General features: G+C 35.8%; 1 protein-coding gene across 1 annotated transcript; it reads right to left on the reverse strand.

Annotated features, from left to right (window-relative positions):
* Positions 1–13,861: 13,861 nt before the first annotated feature.
* On the reverse strand, positions 13,862–14,692 carry LOC135129115 (craniofacial development protein 2-like). Its single transcript, XM_064056197.1, has one exon. It carries the CDS (start codon positions 14,690–14,692, stop codon positions 13,862–13,864), a length of 831 nt encoding a protein of 276 aa, XP_063912267.1.
* Between the last annotated feature and the right edge of the window lie 1,991 nt (positions 14,693–16,683).

The following is a 16,683-nucleotide window of genomic DNA, read 5'->3' on the forward strand; positions in this document are numbered from 1 at the left end:
CTAAAATTATCACAGACAGATGAATTATCACAGGTAGTATCGTTAACAAAAACTGAACTGAAGAAATCAGCGAAAGTGCTTACGATGTCTTCCGGATGGACTAACTCATTGCCTTGAAAAAATAAACCGCAATACTTGAATTATCTGACTGACATGGAAAGTGCAACACCAAAAAATAATCATTTTTTTCAACTGATTTTTATACCATGTGTTGGCCTTCACGAGGTAAAGAAATGATCAAAATGTTGGCTCTGTATCTCTTAGGTTTTATGAAATTAACATTTTTGTTTGGATTTTTTGGTTTTAAAATGACTTCTTACGTCCCAGTTGGCCACATTTTTACCGTCATTATCACTTTATCTGAATGTCGTGGTCGAGCACAATGCCTCCGCGAAGAAGAGCTGGCGAATATCGTCAAATGAGCGATTTTACAAGAGGTTGAAGGGTTGCGAGAAGGTGGTGCTTCCAATCGATAAATTGCCCGTCAGAACAATTGCGATGCCTCAACAGTGTTGCTAGTGTGGCGACCATGGACTGAAGAAGGCAGGGGTCAAAGAAGAAGACCTGCTGGACCATCAAGACAGACGATAGAACGCCCAGACCGCCGTTTAAGACTATTAGTTTTACGAAATCGATTCTACAATACTCGACAAATTGGAGACCAGTAAAGAGGGTGGACCATTCTCAATGCGAACCATTTATCCCCGCATCAGGTCTTTTGGATTGTGTTCTTACCGTCCATTGCGAGTGCTTCCTCTGACCACTGCACATCGCCGTCAAAGACAGGAGTGGTGTAGACAATGTCAACACTGGAAGGCTGAATGGCAACATGTGGTGTTCAGTGGTGAATTTCGGTTCGGTTTAGGCATGTCCGATGGTCGCAGAATGGTAAGAAGGCGTTGTGGAGAAAGGCGCGAAATTGACTTTGCTGTCGAAAGGCACATATATCATACTGGGGCGGTAATAGTGTGGGGGGCTATTGGTTATGGTAGCCGATCACCTTTAGTTTTTATTTGCGGCAATATGACAGGAGCGCTTTACATTGACGACGTCCTACAGTCCGGTTTACTTCCTTACATTGAGGATCTTCAGAATGTCCTTTTTCAACAGCACAATGCTCGTCCTCACATTGTCCACAAAACTACGCAGTTCTTAGAAGATGCTGGTGTCGACATTTTGCCTTGGTCACCTCGATCTGCCGATCTAAACCCCATAGAACATGTGTGGGATATGATGACGATTAAAAAATTTACAGAACCCTCCACAGACTGTGGCTCGACTTCAACAGGAAATTCAACCTGCCTAGAACGAATTACCCCAATCAGACATTGATTACTTAATTTTTTTGATGCCCAGACGTGTACATGTATGTATTCAACATCGAAGGCAGCCAACACATTATTAACCGTATTTTTGTTAATTGTTAGAATATATTTCTGAATTTTGGACTATTTCTTTAACTGTTGAAGAGCAACACGTGATATAAATATAGTTTGAAAAAAATCATTGTTTTTTGGTGTTGCACTTTCCATGTCAGTCAGTATTAGTATTTTGGGTGGTAATTTTACCAAAGTAGTATTACCGGTAATATTGGAAATATACGTAATATTACTATGGACTTTGGGTAATATTACTCTTTGTTAATTTTATGTCAGGTGCGATCTGTTGTGTAAAAATATAAATTATGCGCGAATTCTTGAAATAAACGTTGTTTTGTTCTTTTTCTGCCCTTCAAACACCAGACACAAGGTACAATAATTTTAATACATCGTGTCCGTGTTCTGTTCCCGGTACGAAGTCTTGTTTTTAACGAGTAAGTACACAAAAATCATATTGCAATATAAACGAAATTATACCGATATCTTTTTTTTAATTTTGCATCCAGTGTTTTGATATAACCTAACTTTACTAAATATCCTTATTGATTAATGAATCGATTTTGCATTATGTTCATGTGCTATTATCAGACTTGGGCATCACGTTTATTGCCCATAATATTCAGCTGGGAAAGAGCAAGAGCAAGCTGAATTACGCAGCAAGCATGCAGATCAAATGAACATGATGACATTGACAACAATGAAGATGATCATAGTGCGTCTGGTGAAGAATATGATTTTAAACTGACTGCCAGCTGATTGAACAACATACTTGATAATAAAGTCTAGCAAAAGGTAAATGCAAATGCCGTCAATTATTTTATGAGGGGTATTTAGTACTTTAGACCGCAACCGGCAATAAAACAATTTCTCATTAGGACTACATTTACTAGAGAACAAATACGGTCTTGGAAAGATATAAGGGTAGCGACTAATTTTGATTGACCACTTTACACAGGGTACAGCTTCGAAAGCGACGGGAGATTTTACGGCGACAATACTCAGTCATTTGCCTTTAGCTTTTGCTGGACTTTACTCTTGAGTTTTTATTCTTTTTCAAGTTTAAAGAGAATTTATATTTTGTTTTATGTAATGAAAGTTTCTACGTATTTCTTTTATTTTTCTTATTAAACATTAACAAATAAAAGTTATTTACAGCTGTTCACTTTTGTATTACTTCAGCGGTAGTATTACCAAAGTGGTAATATTACCACTTCGTCGGGAATGTAAAAGCGGATGTAATATTACCGCGAATTTTACTTGCAAAATTACCGTTACCTTACCCAAAAATAAATTACCGGTAATTTTAGATCACTAGTCAGTATATTTCGTTTCAAATCTCCAAAGATTCTGCGGGATTACTCTAATGTTTTCTTCAGCACAACTAACGAAGTGTGCATACTCCTTTTTGATTTCAGTTTTAATAAGCTTCCTTAAACCATTAACATGAACCAGATCTCTGTCTTGATTCAATAAATTAAATTTACATTGATTAATTTTTTTGCGTCACCTGTATAAGCAATTCTAAAAAATATTGATTCAATGATAACTCACAAGAAGGCACTTCATATTTTGCACATTTTAGATATGATTTGTTCGGCAAAATTTCGAGATTCCATCAATTTGTTGGGGGGAGATGAGCAGATATATTTTGATTGAACATCTACCATGCTTACGATAACTTTAAAACTGCCGCATTATTTAAAAGCTTTCGATTTTGGAGTCCTTAATTTAGTCAATAAAATGAATTCACTCATTGATTAATTTTTTTGAGTCACTCTATAAAAATATTAAAAATTATGAATGTAATGATAGATCACAAGTATAGACTCATCAAATTTTACACATTTTAAGTAGGACTTATTCGGAAAAATTGTTAAAGAACGTCATAAATTTTTACGGCATAAAAAAATACATTTTAAATAAAAATTTACCATGTTTACGATAACCTTAAAACGTCTGCAAGATTTCCGTTCTTCAGATTCACAATTAAATTGCAAAAGTTAGAATATTTTGTTTTTTTTTTCCAAAAATCTGAATATGTCGGGTAAAACGTGAACACGAATTCATGATCTACAAATGTAAGACTATGTTACTTTATACAGTTTAAAACCCATTTACTGTGTACAATTTGGAGGTGGCGTCATCACATTGTTGGTGGGAATGATTAGACAAAGTTCGCTTATCGTTTTACCATCTACATGATATACCAAATATATACAGAAGTAGTTTTGGAGATTATCTTTTTAATGAAAGTTCGTACATACGGCAGACAGACAGACAAACAGCCAGACGGAAACGGGAGACTAATTTTTCCTGACAGTTTAGGGGTCATGATCCATTGAGAAATTATGAAAGTGGCCAGTTGCCCGATGGAATCGATTACAATACTTCCTTAGCTTACGCTCGCGAAGTATTGATGTATGAGATAGAAGGAAACGAAGAAAGATCAATAAACCAGATTTGCTCTAGATGTACAAAATTTTTAAACCGTAACGATGTTAATTTATCAATCATTATTTATGAAACGTTTAGCCTTCTTTTCTAACTGAGAGCAAACACAACACTCCACTTTTACTATCAAATTCAGAATTTTAAAATGTTTCCCCAGTCTTTTTTATAGTACGATTAGAATGAATAAACCATTAACAGAACCATTACTATAATACACAAGCAAAGCAAGTATGATATAATATGCAGTGTTTTTACTTCTCGAGCGTCAGTCCTTTTAGTAAATGAATAATTGCATGTTTTTTTGTAAAATAATTGTCATTAAAACTCTATGCGTATTCAGAAACTACAAGTATAAGAGGTTAGGAGGGTATTATTATACAAAATTTTAATTAATGTTTATTATACAAAATTTTGAGGTCCAGTAGTTTCGGAGATTAAGTGGCTAATAAAAATCCACACAAACGGAACGCAGATGGACAGACAGACATACAAATGGAAACGGGAGACAACATGAAAATAGCTAGTCGTCCGATGGACTAAATTACAAAACTTCCTTAGTTTACGCAGGAGAAATAAAAATAGGAGTAAGTAAATAGTGCGTAAAACACTCCGTTAAAATCACTAAACTATGTGCAAATTATTTATAGTTGAATTTATTCAACGGAAGTGATAACTTGCTCTTTGTTTTATAATGTTGGTTAGTAATTTGAATATGAATGTAAAAATTCGACCTCGTACTTGACTTAGTAGTGTATATTTTTTTTTTTATTTTTATGTTGTCAAACATAAATCCAAAACCATGTTATAGTTCCGAAGCAATACTTCAAATTATATTTTCCTAAGAAACCTCCGTAATTAAAACCTTTATTAAATCCGGGAATAATAACAGTCGACTACCCACAAAGCCCCGATTTATTAAACGATTCTAGTGTCTTCCCAAATGTAATTACACCCTTAAGCAATATTTATATAAGCACATCTCCGAAAGTTCAAAATTTAGAGGTAATAAGTTTAATCATAAAGACTAATTACGTAATGAAGCAGCAGATGGCGTTGTTCAGCTTGTACCAAACTTGAGCACAACCTGCTGTCCCAACTTCATAAAATTCCACCATTTTTCTTTAATTATTCAGCCAAAAAACAAATTTGGAGCACACTAAAAGAACGAACGTTTGCGTAGTTATTGAATTTGTTACTAGGAAAAAGAGTTGGTGATCTGTCATATGGCATACTGAAGCGAAATATACCTAAGACAGATTGTCGAAGACTAGAAAACTTGTGGATTATTACAGTTTGGCATTACCCGTTTTTGTGTCTCATAAATATGTATGCATTATGCAACTGAGAGAGTACTGTTCCACAATGTTTGAGCTGGGACGTGATCTGGGAATACTGTTCTAACTCGCAATTAATAACGGCAAGCGACAAGATTAAGGATATCGCACGAATCTGCATTCTGTAGATGGATATATTTTTAAGTTTGTGTCGGAACACAAATATTAAATATATTACACTGAAAACATTATAACGGTACAAAATCGATAATAATACATGTACGCTACATACCTATTGTATTGTAAGTCGATCGCAGATAATACTATGTTATGATATTGGTTTATAATGCAAAGGATTAAGGCACGAATGAAAGTTTAGCGAATGAGCGAAGCGCATTATAAACGAATATCATATTTCATTTTGTGGTCGAACTAGCGGTAATAGATCATCAGTTTTAATTTTCAAATCTCAGTTTTATTTTCACCTTAATAACAGTTATTTATGCAACAAGTGTAAAAAGTGACTGATTCTTGCACGCGACGTCAAGTGCAAGGACACTTTTGCACGTGTTGCATACAACATTTTTTCTACAATCCACCAATTTTATTGGAGACTTAAATAAACTTCTGCAACAATTAAAAGGTATCATCGCGCTGTCTTATGTTAGTTATCCGTGACTACCATGACAACCAAACAATGTTTCCAAAAAAAAAAAAAAAACAATTTGCAAAATAAAATAAACTCCCACAAATAAGTAGTGAGTGAGTGTTTTGAACCGTGCTGACCCCAAAATGACCCGATTCGAGCGAAAATGAAACAAATCCTGAAATTACCGAGATAGCCAATGCGGCAACATTTAATTTATTGTCCTAGAAATCCCGAAAACAACATGATCTGACATACGAAGCGAGTTTGATAAGTGTGGTAAATTGATACGGGCCATGCAACAATTGACTAAATGTCCTTATCGTTGACAAGTATCATTCTTAAGACAGCACCTGTTAAAATTTCGTGCAGATTGTACGTTCCGATATCATTTTATAAGCATTTGAAGAGATCACTTTTTGAGTTAGAAAAAAAAAATGGAAAAAAACGAGTTACGTGCCGTGATTAAACATTTTTATTTGAAGAAGTGGACGGCCGTGCAGATTAAAGCGGAACTGGAAGAATTTCACGGGGACTCTGCACCAGCCTTCAAAACCATTTATTTTTGGATAAATGAATTCAAACGTGGTCGCACATGTACCGAAGATCCAGCGCGTTCTGGACGCCCAGTGGAAATCACCACCAAAGAAGTTATTGAAAAAGTCCATCGTATCGTGTTGGGAGATCGCCGAATGAAGATACATGAGATAGATTTACGTAGATTTCTGACTGTAGATGAAACTTGGATCCACCATTACACGCCGGAGTCAAAAAATCAGTCAAAGTAGTGGACACAGGCTGGGGAGAGTGCTCCAAAGAAGGCGAAGACCGTTTTGTCTGCGCGAAAGTTGATGGCTACTGTTTTTTGGAATACTCAAGGGATAATTCTGATAGACTACCTGCAAAAGGGTCAGACTATAACAGGAGCATACTAGGCTGCATTGCTGGATCGTCTGGATGTTGCGTTGAAGAAGAAACGTTCGAGAATGGCACACAAAAAAGTACTTTTCCATCAGGACAATGCACCGTGTCAGAAATGCGCAATTGCGAAGGCAAAATTGTTTAAATTGGGTTATGAATTGATTCCTCATCCACCCTATTCTCCCGATCTGGCTCCTTGCGACTTATTCCTGTTCCCTAATTTAAAACTTTAGCTCGGTGGAAAGAAATTTTCTTCAAATGATGCTGCTATGGAAGCTGTAAATGAGTATTTTGCAGTGTTTGACACAACTTATTTTTTGGAGGGGATGAAAGAATTGGAAAGTCGCTGGACTAAGTGTGTAGACCTCGATGGAGATTACGTTGAAAAATAAAACAAAATGACAAAAAATGTGTTAAACATTCTTTTTTACCACACTTATCAAACTACCCTCGTACAACCGGTGGAAATAATGGTGTGCGGACAAAAATGTTGTGCAATTAACAGAAACCGTGCTTCTGGCTTATTTTTTCGATCGGTCAACGAAGGTAAAGCCTTTTACCCTCTGGCCCGAATATTCCATGATACGTGCTTCCCTCTCGGTGAAAGATAATATGGATCTAAATAAAATTTGACATTCATTAGATTGGCATTAGAGTGCAAATTGATTTACGTGTCCATCCAAAAATTTTGATGACGCCATCACATGTCTGTCTGGGCGTTGGCTTTGTTGTTACAAAGATAATTTCCGAAATTACCAGACCGATTGTTGTCAAATTGTATATGTGTATTGTGAATATTATGTAAATGGTAAATGGGTTTTAAACTGCATAAAACAGTGGTGGCTCGTGACAACATTAATAATAAGACCCATAATACATTTAATCAGCAATGTTTCTACAAGTCAAAATTTTGTTTAAACTAGCACTTTCTTGGAGAGATTCGGGAATAATTGTTGTGTTCCTTTCTAAACGTTTTAGGCCGATGAAATTTTTAATGTGTACTTTGGAACTTTCAGGTAACTTTGCACTGCGGATGAAATTATTTAAATCGTTATATCGCGCGACGTCGTACAAATATTACGGCAGAGCCATTTATATGTTTCGTACCAAGCTGATTTAAAAGACTTGGAGTAATGACGATTCTGTCGCTTATCAGTGGAAGTTAAATGAATTAACGGTTTTGACTGCTCGATATTTAGCAAAATTTGCCGCGTTCTAGCTCGGTTCACCGTGAAAACGGCGTTTCAAGAAGGAACATGACGATATGGTACTCGGCATTCATTTTTCAATCACTTGTACCTATGAAAGAGACAAAAACACGATACATCAACACGTGGGTTTTTATTCACATTCATGCAAATTACCCACGCACCCCGCAACCCTTCCGTTCTGTAAAATAGATGGGAAAATGGTTTAATGAGTACGCCGAAAATGGCCGGCAAGCACCGAAGATGTCGCCTCAGTTCCGAGCGAACTATAGCCACTAGATTACATATAGTCGCGACATCGGGTCACTAACTGGTCCCACTAGTGCTGCCAACTTAAAATCCAGGCGAAAAATGACGCCTCCTTTAAATTAAAAATTGTGTAAAATTCTTAGATCATATAATAAATAGATACCACCATGCTGTGTTCTTTCCCTAGCAGAGCCTGTGACGACATCCTCCTGTCACACATCTCTCTCGTGCATGGACGGATTACAATGAAGCTATCCTTGCCTGATCACTATTTGAATTTTGCGCGCCTAAATTTTAGGAAGTATGTCTGAACTAACTTCGTACGAAAGATGTTGACAGCTTGATTTTATAAATAATTCACAGTAGATAATGAAAGGAATACTAAATTATTGGGCAGCAATTGTGATCCTTTATGATTACATCACTTAAAATAGGATCTTTGTTCTAAATTCTAAAATTGTTTTTTGTACAACAACTCGAAATAGAGGTTAGACGAAACATCTGTCAAAAGCGATTTGTTGCGCTGGTCCGGTACAAGGATGGAAGTGAAATAGACATATACAGATGAAATGCATATAACAAAGATGAAGATATGGTGATCACACAAGGATAGGATTATACTACTCCTCTTGACGTAGAAAACGACAACAGATAGCTTCATGTCTAGTCACAGTTTTCAGTTTGAGTATTGGTGTCTATTTATTATATGATCTAAGGTAAAATTAAAATTTGATACACAAAACAGGAAAAATTGTTATTATTAATATATTTATATATATTAATTATTGATTTTAACGCAAATCTCCACACGAATAACAGAACATACTTATTTGCAATAAACAACAAAATGATGTTTTGAGTTTTGACAACAAAACAGGCTTTGACTCTGTGCTACGTTGTAGTATATGAATCTCTCCAAGAAAATGGGGCAAAAAAAGCATATGTATCTCCTATTATTTTTATTCATAGACTTTGAACTGTACACTATTGTTCTGTTATTTTGGTTACGTTTTTTTACATAAAAATACACCCTACTTCTTATATATAATTTAACAATACTTTCAATTATGTTATTGCCGCAGGTACAAAACATTGTTTTTTCCAAACTGTTGAGTACCATATTGCATATTTGATCATTTTTAATGTTATTGTTATTTAGAAGATGTAAAGTGTTTCGAAATATTTTTTCCATCTTCACAAATCGGCATTTTTATTGAATTTAACGCAAATCTCCACACGAACAACAAACACACGCACTTGCAATTAACAACAAAATGGTCTTTAGAGTTTTGACAACAAAACATGTTTTGACTTTTTGTGCTACGTTGTTTACACCAGGGTAGACAACACAAAACACAACCAAAACATCTGACATTTAGTTACTTCAGTGCAACCAACACAATTTGGGACCAGCCAGGAGACCCAGGTGACGCTACTATATGTAATCTAGTGGCTATAGAGCGAACGCATGTATAGGAACTGAGCCATGGAAATCCGTGTCTGCGATTGGGTTTCGTTGGTTCAAGTGAAGCGACGTTCTGACCGCTTCAGTTAAAGAACTAGAGGCATAAATCGTTCGGTATTCAACCGAAAACGTCAGCAGAAAGCGTAAAAAATAAAAAATCATCTACAAGTGTGCCATTTCAACATATTTTTGTAACTAAAAATGCATTGAAAGATCTTTTTTAATTACAAATTAAGTCAATCTGTTCTTAAGATATATGCTGTGAGGCGCCGCCTCACTTGCCTCATCTGACGAGCCGCCACTGGTATAAAATAATATAGTCCTACACCTGTAGTGTATGAATCCGTTTTTACCCAAAATGTGCAGATTTTTGGAAAAAATCATAATTTTATAATATTTTGCAGTTTAATTTTAAATCTGCAAAACCGAATGCTTTGAAATCGTGCAAATATTTTGAAGTTATGATAAGCATGGTACATTTTTAATCAAAATATAATTGCTTGTCCTCCCCCCCCAAACAAAAAATTGATGACGTCACTTCAACATTTTATCTAAAATGTGCAAATTATGATGAGTTTAGTTATATATTTATGTGGCATTAATATGTTTTAGACTTGCTTATACAAGGTAACCGCAAAAATTTAATTGTCAAATGAAGAATTGCAAAACCGAACGCTCTAAAATCTTGCTGACGTTTTGAAATTATTGTAAGCGTAGTAAATTTTTAATCACAATATATATGTTCATTCACCCCAAAAACTAAAGACCTCGTTTCAGAATTTTGCCCAATCAATCAATCCTATCGCAAATGAAACCATAAAGAACCATATGAAATACCGTACCACAAGCATGAAAAATTTAAGTGTTGCTTTGCATATATATGTGTGAAAATTTTGAATGAATACGATACTTTGTTTAGATGTAGCACTAGGTTTGATTGTGTTAAGAGTCGGATTATACGAAAATCACTGGAGAAATATCGCGATGTACACTAGGAAAACCTCTTTATCAATAATAAATCTCTTTGTCAACAATAAATTGAAGTACCAGGACATACTTATGTTAAGTAATTTATTTTTGTTATATAGTTAATAGGGAACGTTGAAAAGCGCTTTGCGAATCGTTGCCCTTTTAGATGTTGTACACTGTACTTGTCTAATAAAACCATGTTTATGTTTATGTTTATGTTTAAATGTGAAAAATGTGATGAGTGTACACTTGTGATTTATCATTGCCTTAATATTTTTAGAATTTCTTATACAGGGGGCCTCAAAAAAATTAATGAATGAGTAAAATTATTTTATTGAATAAATGAGGAACTGCAAAACCGAATGCTTTGAAATCCTCCAGGTGATTTAAATTTGTTGTAAGCCTAAAACACTTTTAATTAAAACATCTATTTATCCCCCCAAAAAATTGATGTCATTTCAAAATTTTACGGACTAAATTGAAAATGTGCAAAATATGAGGGTGAGGTGACGCAAAAAAGATAATGAATGAGTCAATTTATTTTATAGATTAAATCAGTCTAACCACCCTTTTCTGGAAGTATTGTAATCGAGTCCGTTGGGCGACTCTCTACTTTTATATTTTCTCAATCTTTCAATGCCCCTAGAGTACGAAGGAATAAGTCACCTGTTTACGTCTGTCTGTCTGCCTGTCTGTCGGCCGTATGTTTGGATTTTTAGTAGACAAATAATCTCTGAAACTAGTGGAACGATTGCTGTCAAATTTTATATGTGTATTAGGAGTATCGTGTAGATGGCAAAATGCTAACCAACAACAGCAACAATTTGATGACGTCCGTTCATTATATTGCAGAATTAATATTGATTTTGTATGAAATAATATACTCCTGTACTTGTGGTTTACGAATATATCTTGATTTTTTTATTGTTTAAACCGTCTTGCCTTTAGCAAAATAGAACGTGACGCTCATATAGCAGGTTTAACCAAGTAGGAGAATTTCTGCTTCCCGGGGTCGGGATCTGAAACCAGCGGGCGCCGTTTTTTTTGCATTAGGTAAAGTGAATCTATTATAATGAATGACTTTCTAATTTTTTATAATAATAATAAAAAATCTTTATTTCCTACGGTATTTACACCCAGTTACAGGAAATATTGATCTTCTTCTTCTTGAAGTGCCTATCCTCTGTGGATGTCGGCTATCACATTTGCCCACATTACTCTATTTACCGCCGCTCTAAATAGTGCGATTGAGGTCAATCCGGTCCATGATCTTAAATTTCGCAGCCACGATATTCTTCTGCGTCCTGCTGTTCTATGACCTTCTATTTTGCCTTGCAGTATTAGCTGTAAGACGCGGTATTTTTCCCCTCTCATTATGTGACCGAAGTATTCCAATTTCCTGTATTTAATAGTTGTTAGGAAGTTCAGTTTTTCATGAATTCTCTGCAAAATGGTTTCGTTTGACACGTGATGGGTCCAGGATACTCTTAGCATGCGGCGGTAGCACCACATCTCAAACGCGTCTACACGTTTGCACGATGCATCAGTGAACGTCCATGCTTCCGCTCCATATAGGAGAGTTGGTAGTATATAGCTGTTTAGTATCCTAATTCTGGTTTTTATGTTAAGTTGTAGGTTGCATAATACATTGCGCATTTTGTTGAATGTGGCTCTTGCTGTTTCTATTCGATGTTTTATTTCTCGTGAGTGGTCCCAGTCTTCATTCAGAGTGCATCCCAGGTATGTTACAGAGTCGACTATCTTGAGAACTGTGTTGTTAGCGGTAATTTGTGGATTATGGGTATTATTTTTACTGATGATTAGTATATGCGTTTTTTTGGTGTTCAATTTCATCTCGTATATGTTACATGCATTAACTACACGGTCTATGAGTCTTTGAAGTCCTTCGGCGCTGTCAGCTAAAAGGACAGTGTCGTCCGCGTATCTGAGATTGTTTACTATTTCCCCGTTTATTATAAGACCATCATCTGTGTTTTCCAATGCTTCTCTGAAAAGTTGTTCTGAGTACACATTAAACAAGAGAGGCGATAATATGCATCCCTGCCGTACTCCTCTTCTTACGTTAAATGCTTCTGATACCTCATTATTTATTCGTATTGTGGCTTTTTGTTCTTTATATAAGTTTGTTATAATTTTTATGTCTCTCTCGTCAATGCCTGATTCTCGTAGAGTTGATATGAGTTTGGTGTATTTAACTTTATCAAAAGCCTTTTCGAAGTCCATAAAGCATGCGAATACATCTGCATTGACGTCACGGGCACGTTGAATCAGAACCTGTATGGAGAATAGCGCCTCCCTGGTACCTAGACCTTTCCTGAAGCCGAATTGGGTATCACTTATGCTTGAGTCAAGTTTTTTATATATGCGTGCTTGTATAATATTAAGGAACACTTTTAGCGGGTGGCTCATTAAGCTGATTATTCTGTGTTCGCAGCATTTGGTGGCATTATTCTTTTTTGGGATTGGAATAAAGGTTGATGTTAACCAATCGTTTGGTATTTTGCCTGTTGTGTATATTTTGTTGAAGAGTATTGTCAACAGTTTTATTTGCTCTGATCCCAATAATTTCAAAATTTCACCGTGTATTTGATCTGGTCCGGGGCTCTTGTTGTTTTTTAGTCTTTTTATAGATGATTCTACTTCTTCTTGTGTTATTGCTGGTCCTTCTTCTGTGTTTGTGTTTGTCATGATGTCGGTATTTTCGTCTCCAAACAGTTCTTCCATATATTCCTTCCATCTTGCGAGTTTATCTTTTGTTTCACTAATACAGTTATTATCTGAGTCCAGCAATATTCCATTAATTTTCCTTCTCTGTGTTCCTGTTGTTTCTTTGATTTTTTTGTGTAGGTTAAAAGTGTCATATTTGGCTTGTAGAATCTCCATTTCGTCACATTTCTCCTGCATCCATCTCTCTTTAGCCTCTTTGATTGCGTGTAATATTCTTCTGTGTAGCTCTTTATATTTATCATTATTCTTGTTCCGATGTTGTCTTCTTTCTTCCATCAGTTCGAGAATTGTATTTGTCATCCATTCCTGTTTTTTAATTCTTTTGTCGGGTTTTAGTTCTTTTTCCGCAACAGATGTTAACGATGACTTTATTTTGTCCCATCAATCTTCTAGTTCCAGGTCAGATGCGTTCTTTTCGGAAATTGTTTTGAGTTCAGTATTTATCCTGTCCTTTGTTTGTTGAAACACGGTATGTTGTTTTAGTTTTTGCATGTCAGCTCCTCGTAATGGTCTTCCTTTGCCAACCTTCTTTAGTCGGAGTTTAGTACGTGCTAGTAATAGGTTGTGGTCCGATGGTATGTCTGCTCCTGGGTATGTTTTGCAAGAGTTACTGCGTTTCGGTATTTTTTGTTTATCATTATAAAATCAATCTGGTTTCTTACGATTCTGTCGTTGCTGTCTGTAGGAGCTCTCCAGGTATATAGCCTTCTGGGAGGTAGTTTGAAGAAGGTATTCATAATGGTGAAGTTCATTTCTTGACAAAATTCTATTAAACGTTCACCCCTTTCGTTTCTTGTTCCTAGTCCGAAATCTCCTACCACATCTTCTATTTTTCCCAGCCCAATTTTGGCATTCATGTCGCCTAAGATGATGTTAACTTCTTCTTTCTTCGTATGTTTAGTTGCTATTCTTATTTCTTCATAAAATTCTTCGATTTCTTGTTCATTACTGTTAGCTGTTGGTGCGTATACTTGTATGATATTTGTGTCGAAAGGGTTTGATTTGATTTTGACCAATGCTACTCTGCTTGAAATGGGGATAAATCCTTTTATACTTTTGTTGGTTTGGTCATTTAGAATTACTGCTACGCCATTTTTGTTTTTGGTAGTATTGTCTCCGGAAAAGTATATGTGATGCTCATTAATGGTGCATTGACCTGAATTTGGCCATCTTGTTTCACTGCATCCTAGTATGTCGATTTGAAGTCGTTTTGCTTCTTTTATTATGTTCGCTGCTTTTCCAGGTTGATACATACTTTTCACATTCCATGTGTCAATTCTTTTTTCCTTGTGAATCTTAAAATCATTTTTGTTTTTATTGGGTAACCGGGGGATTCTTCGCACCCTCTCCCCATCTAAGGGGTGCCCGGGACTGAGGGCCATTGTTCTATTTTGTGTGCTCATCGTGATATCTTGGGGAATTTGTATGAGTCAGGTAGTTTCCCGTTGCTTTCCTGACTATGTGTTCAGCCGCTCCTACTTGGAGAACAGACGCTGTCGGACTACCGCTCCTAACATGGAGACCGTCGTGTCCTTTGTGTGCTGGTTTTGGTCTGCCCCGAGTATTTGATTTCCTCGGTACCACTCATATCTGAGAGGCGTTCCCCTATCCGCCACCTGGGGAGGCACCCGATGGAGGACCAGCAACCCCACAAGGGAAATATTGATAAATAATTGATTAATAGAGTGAGAGTGAATACATAAAGATAACAAAATAATTATAATATTGATTACAAACCAAAAAACCCTAAAAAAGAGAAAAAAAAATAAAAAACTAAAAATAAACCTATTTAACAGAAATGGTTTTTAATACAATTAGTAATGAACTTAATACAGTCACTATAAATGTCACAATAGGCGGCAATATCATTGAATAATTCGCACATTAATGCAATAGGCGATCTTACTAATACGTTGGTTCTGCTTGATTCACAATAGAATATGTTACTTTGTCTAGTATTAATCCTTGGAATTAAAAAATTGAGTTGTTCTAAAAGTAACGGACAGTCTATTTTATTATTTATAAGATGTATTAAAAATTTTATTATTATTATAATTCTCCTTAAGTGGAGAGGTAAAAAGTCAAATCTTGAGAGTAAAGCAGAATGGTCATAGCCTCTTGCTGGGTAAGTACCATCAAGTAGAAAGCATAGAAATTAAAAAAAAACACGTTGGACGTGTTCAATATGTTGAATGTGAATCTGATATGTTGGGAACCAAATTAAAGCTCCGTATTCAAGTTGTGATCGCACCAGAGAAAATAATAGAGAACATAAGGTTCGTGTATAAGTAAAACCTCGGCAATTTCTGTAGATAAATCCGTACGTTCTAAAACTTTTAGATACCATCTCATGAATGTGCTCTATAAACTGAAGTTTAGTATCAAAGAGTATACCTAGATCCTTAATCCTTTCAGTTCTATTTATTAAACTGTTGTCAATTCGATAGGGAAAAATGATGTTCCCCTTTTTTCTAGAGTAGGTCATAGCAAAGCATTTATCTTTGTTTAACGATAATCTATTTTTGGAAGCCCAGTCGCATACTGAGCATATATTTTGTTGTAATTGTTGGCAGTCCAATGTTGAGGTAATTTTTACTCCCCGAGCGTAAGCAAAGGAAGTATTGTAATCGAGTCCGTTGGCCGACTCTCTACTTTTACGTTTTCTCGATCTTTCATGACCCCTAGAAAACGAAGAAATAGGTCTCCCATTTCCGTCTGTCTGTCCGTCTGTCTGCCGTCCCGGATTTTTATTAGACAGATAATCTCCCAAAGTACTTGACCGATTGTTGTGAAATGAAAACCCCATGCATGACTCGAACCGCGCAGTTCTCGTCTCCAAACGTGAACAGTACGCTATAACCTAACGAGTAAACATGTAGGTAACCATAAACAGTTGTATAAAGGGTTGGCGTACAATTTCGATTTTTTGCGAAAATGTCTTGGGGAAAATCTTAAGACGAATTCATGAAGTACAGGAATATGTTATTTTATAAAATTTAAACCCTATCTGACGGACGTACAGACGGAAGGTCGGGAGGCCTATTTCTTCGTACTCTAGGATTCATGAAGAATCGGGAAAACATAAGAGTAGGGGGTCGGCCGATCGATTCGATTACAATACTTCCATAGCTTATGCTTGCGAAGTACAAATGTTTTATTTAATTTAAAGTCCACGCACTAACTACAATATAATGAGTACATGAAAAACTACCTACCATCAGATATATTTGGGTATAATTTCAAAGATATCTCTTTAACACGAAGCTGAGGACACACGTGTCCACTACCGATTCGAACATTACTGACGAATAAAAAATATAAGTAGGAAGTTTGTACGCTCTCAAACAATGTGAACAGTTTTAAAACTCGCAAC

The sequence above is a fragment of the Zophobas morio genome, unplaced genomic scaffold (assembly GCF_036711695.1).
Source record: "Zophobas morio isolate AGI-343-1 ecotype UQ-CSIRO unplaced genomic scaffold, CSIRO_AGI_Zmor_V1 ptg000014l, whole genome shotgun sequence".
Lineage (NCBI taxonomy): Eukaryota > Metazoa > Arthropoda > Insecta > Coleoptera > Tenebrionidae > Zophobas > Zophobas morio.

Excerpts from the sequence above, each read along its gene's own strand:
- LOC135129115 (XM_064056197.1), bottom strand. The coding sequence starts at position 14,692 with ATGGCCCTCAGTCCCGGGCACCCCTTAGATGGGGAGAGGGTGCGAAGA.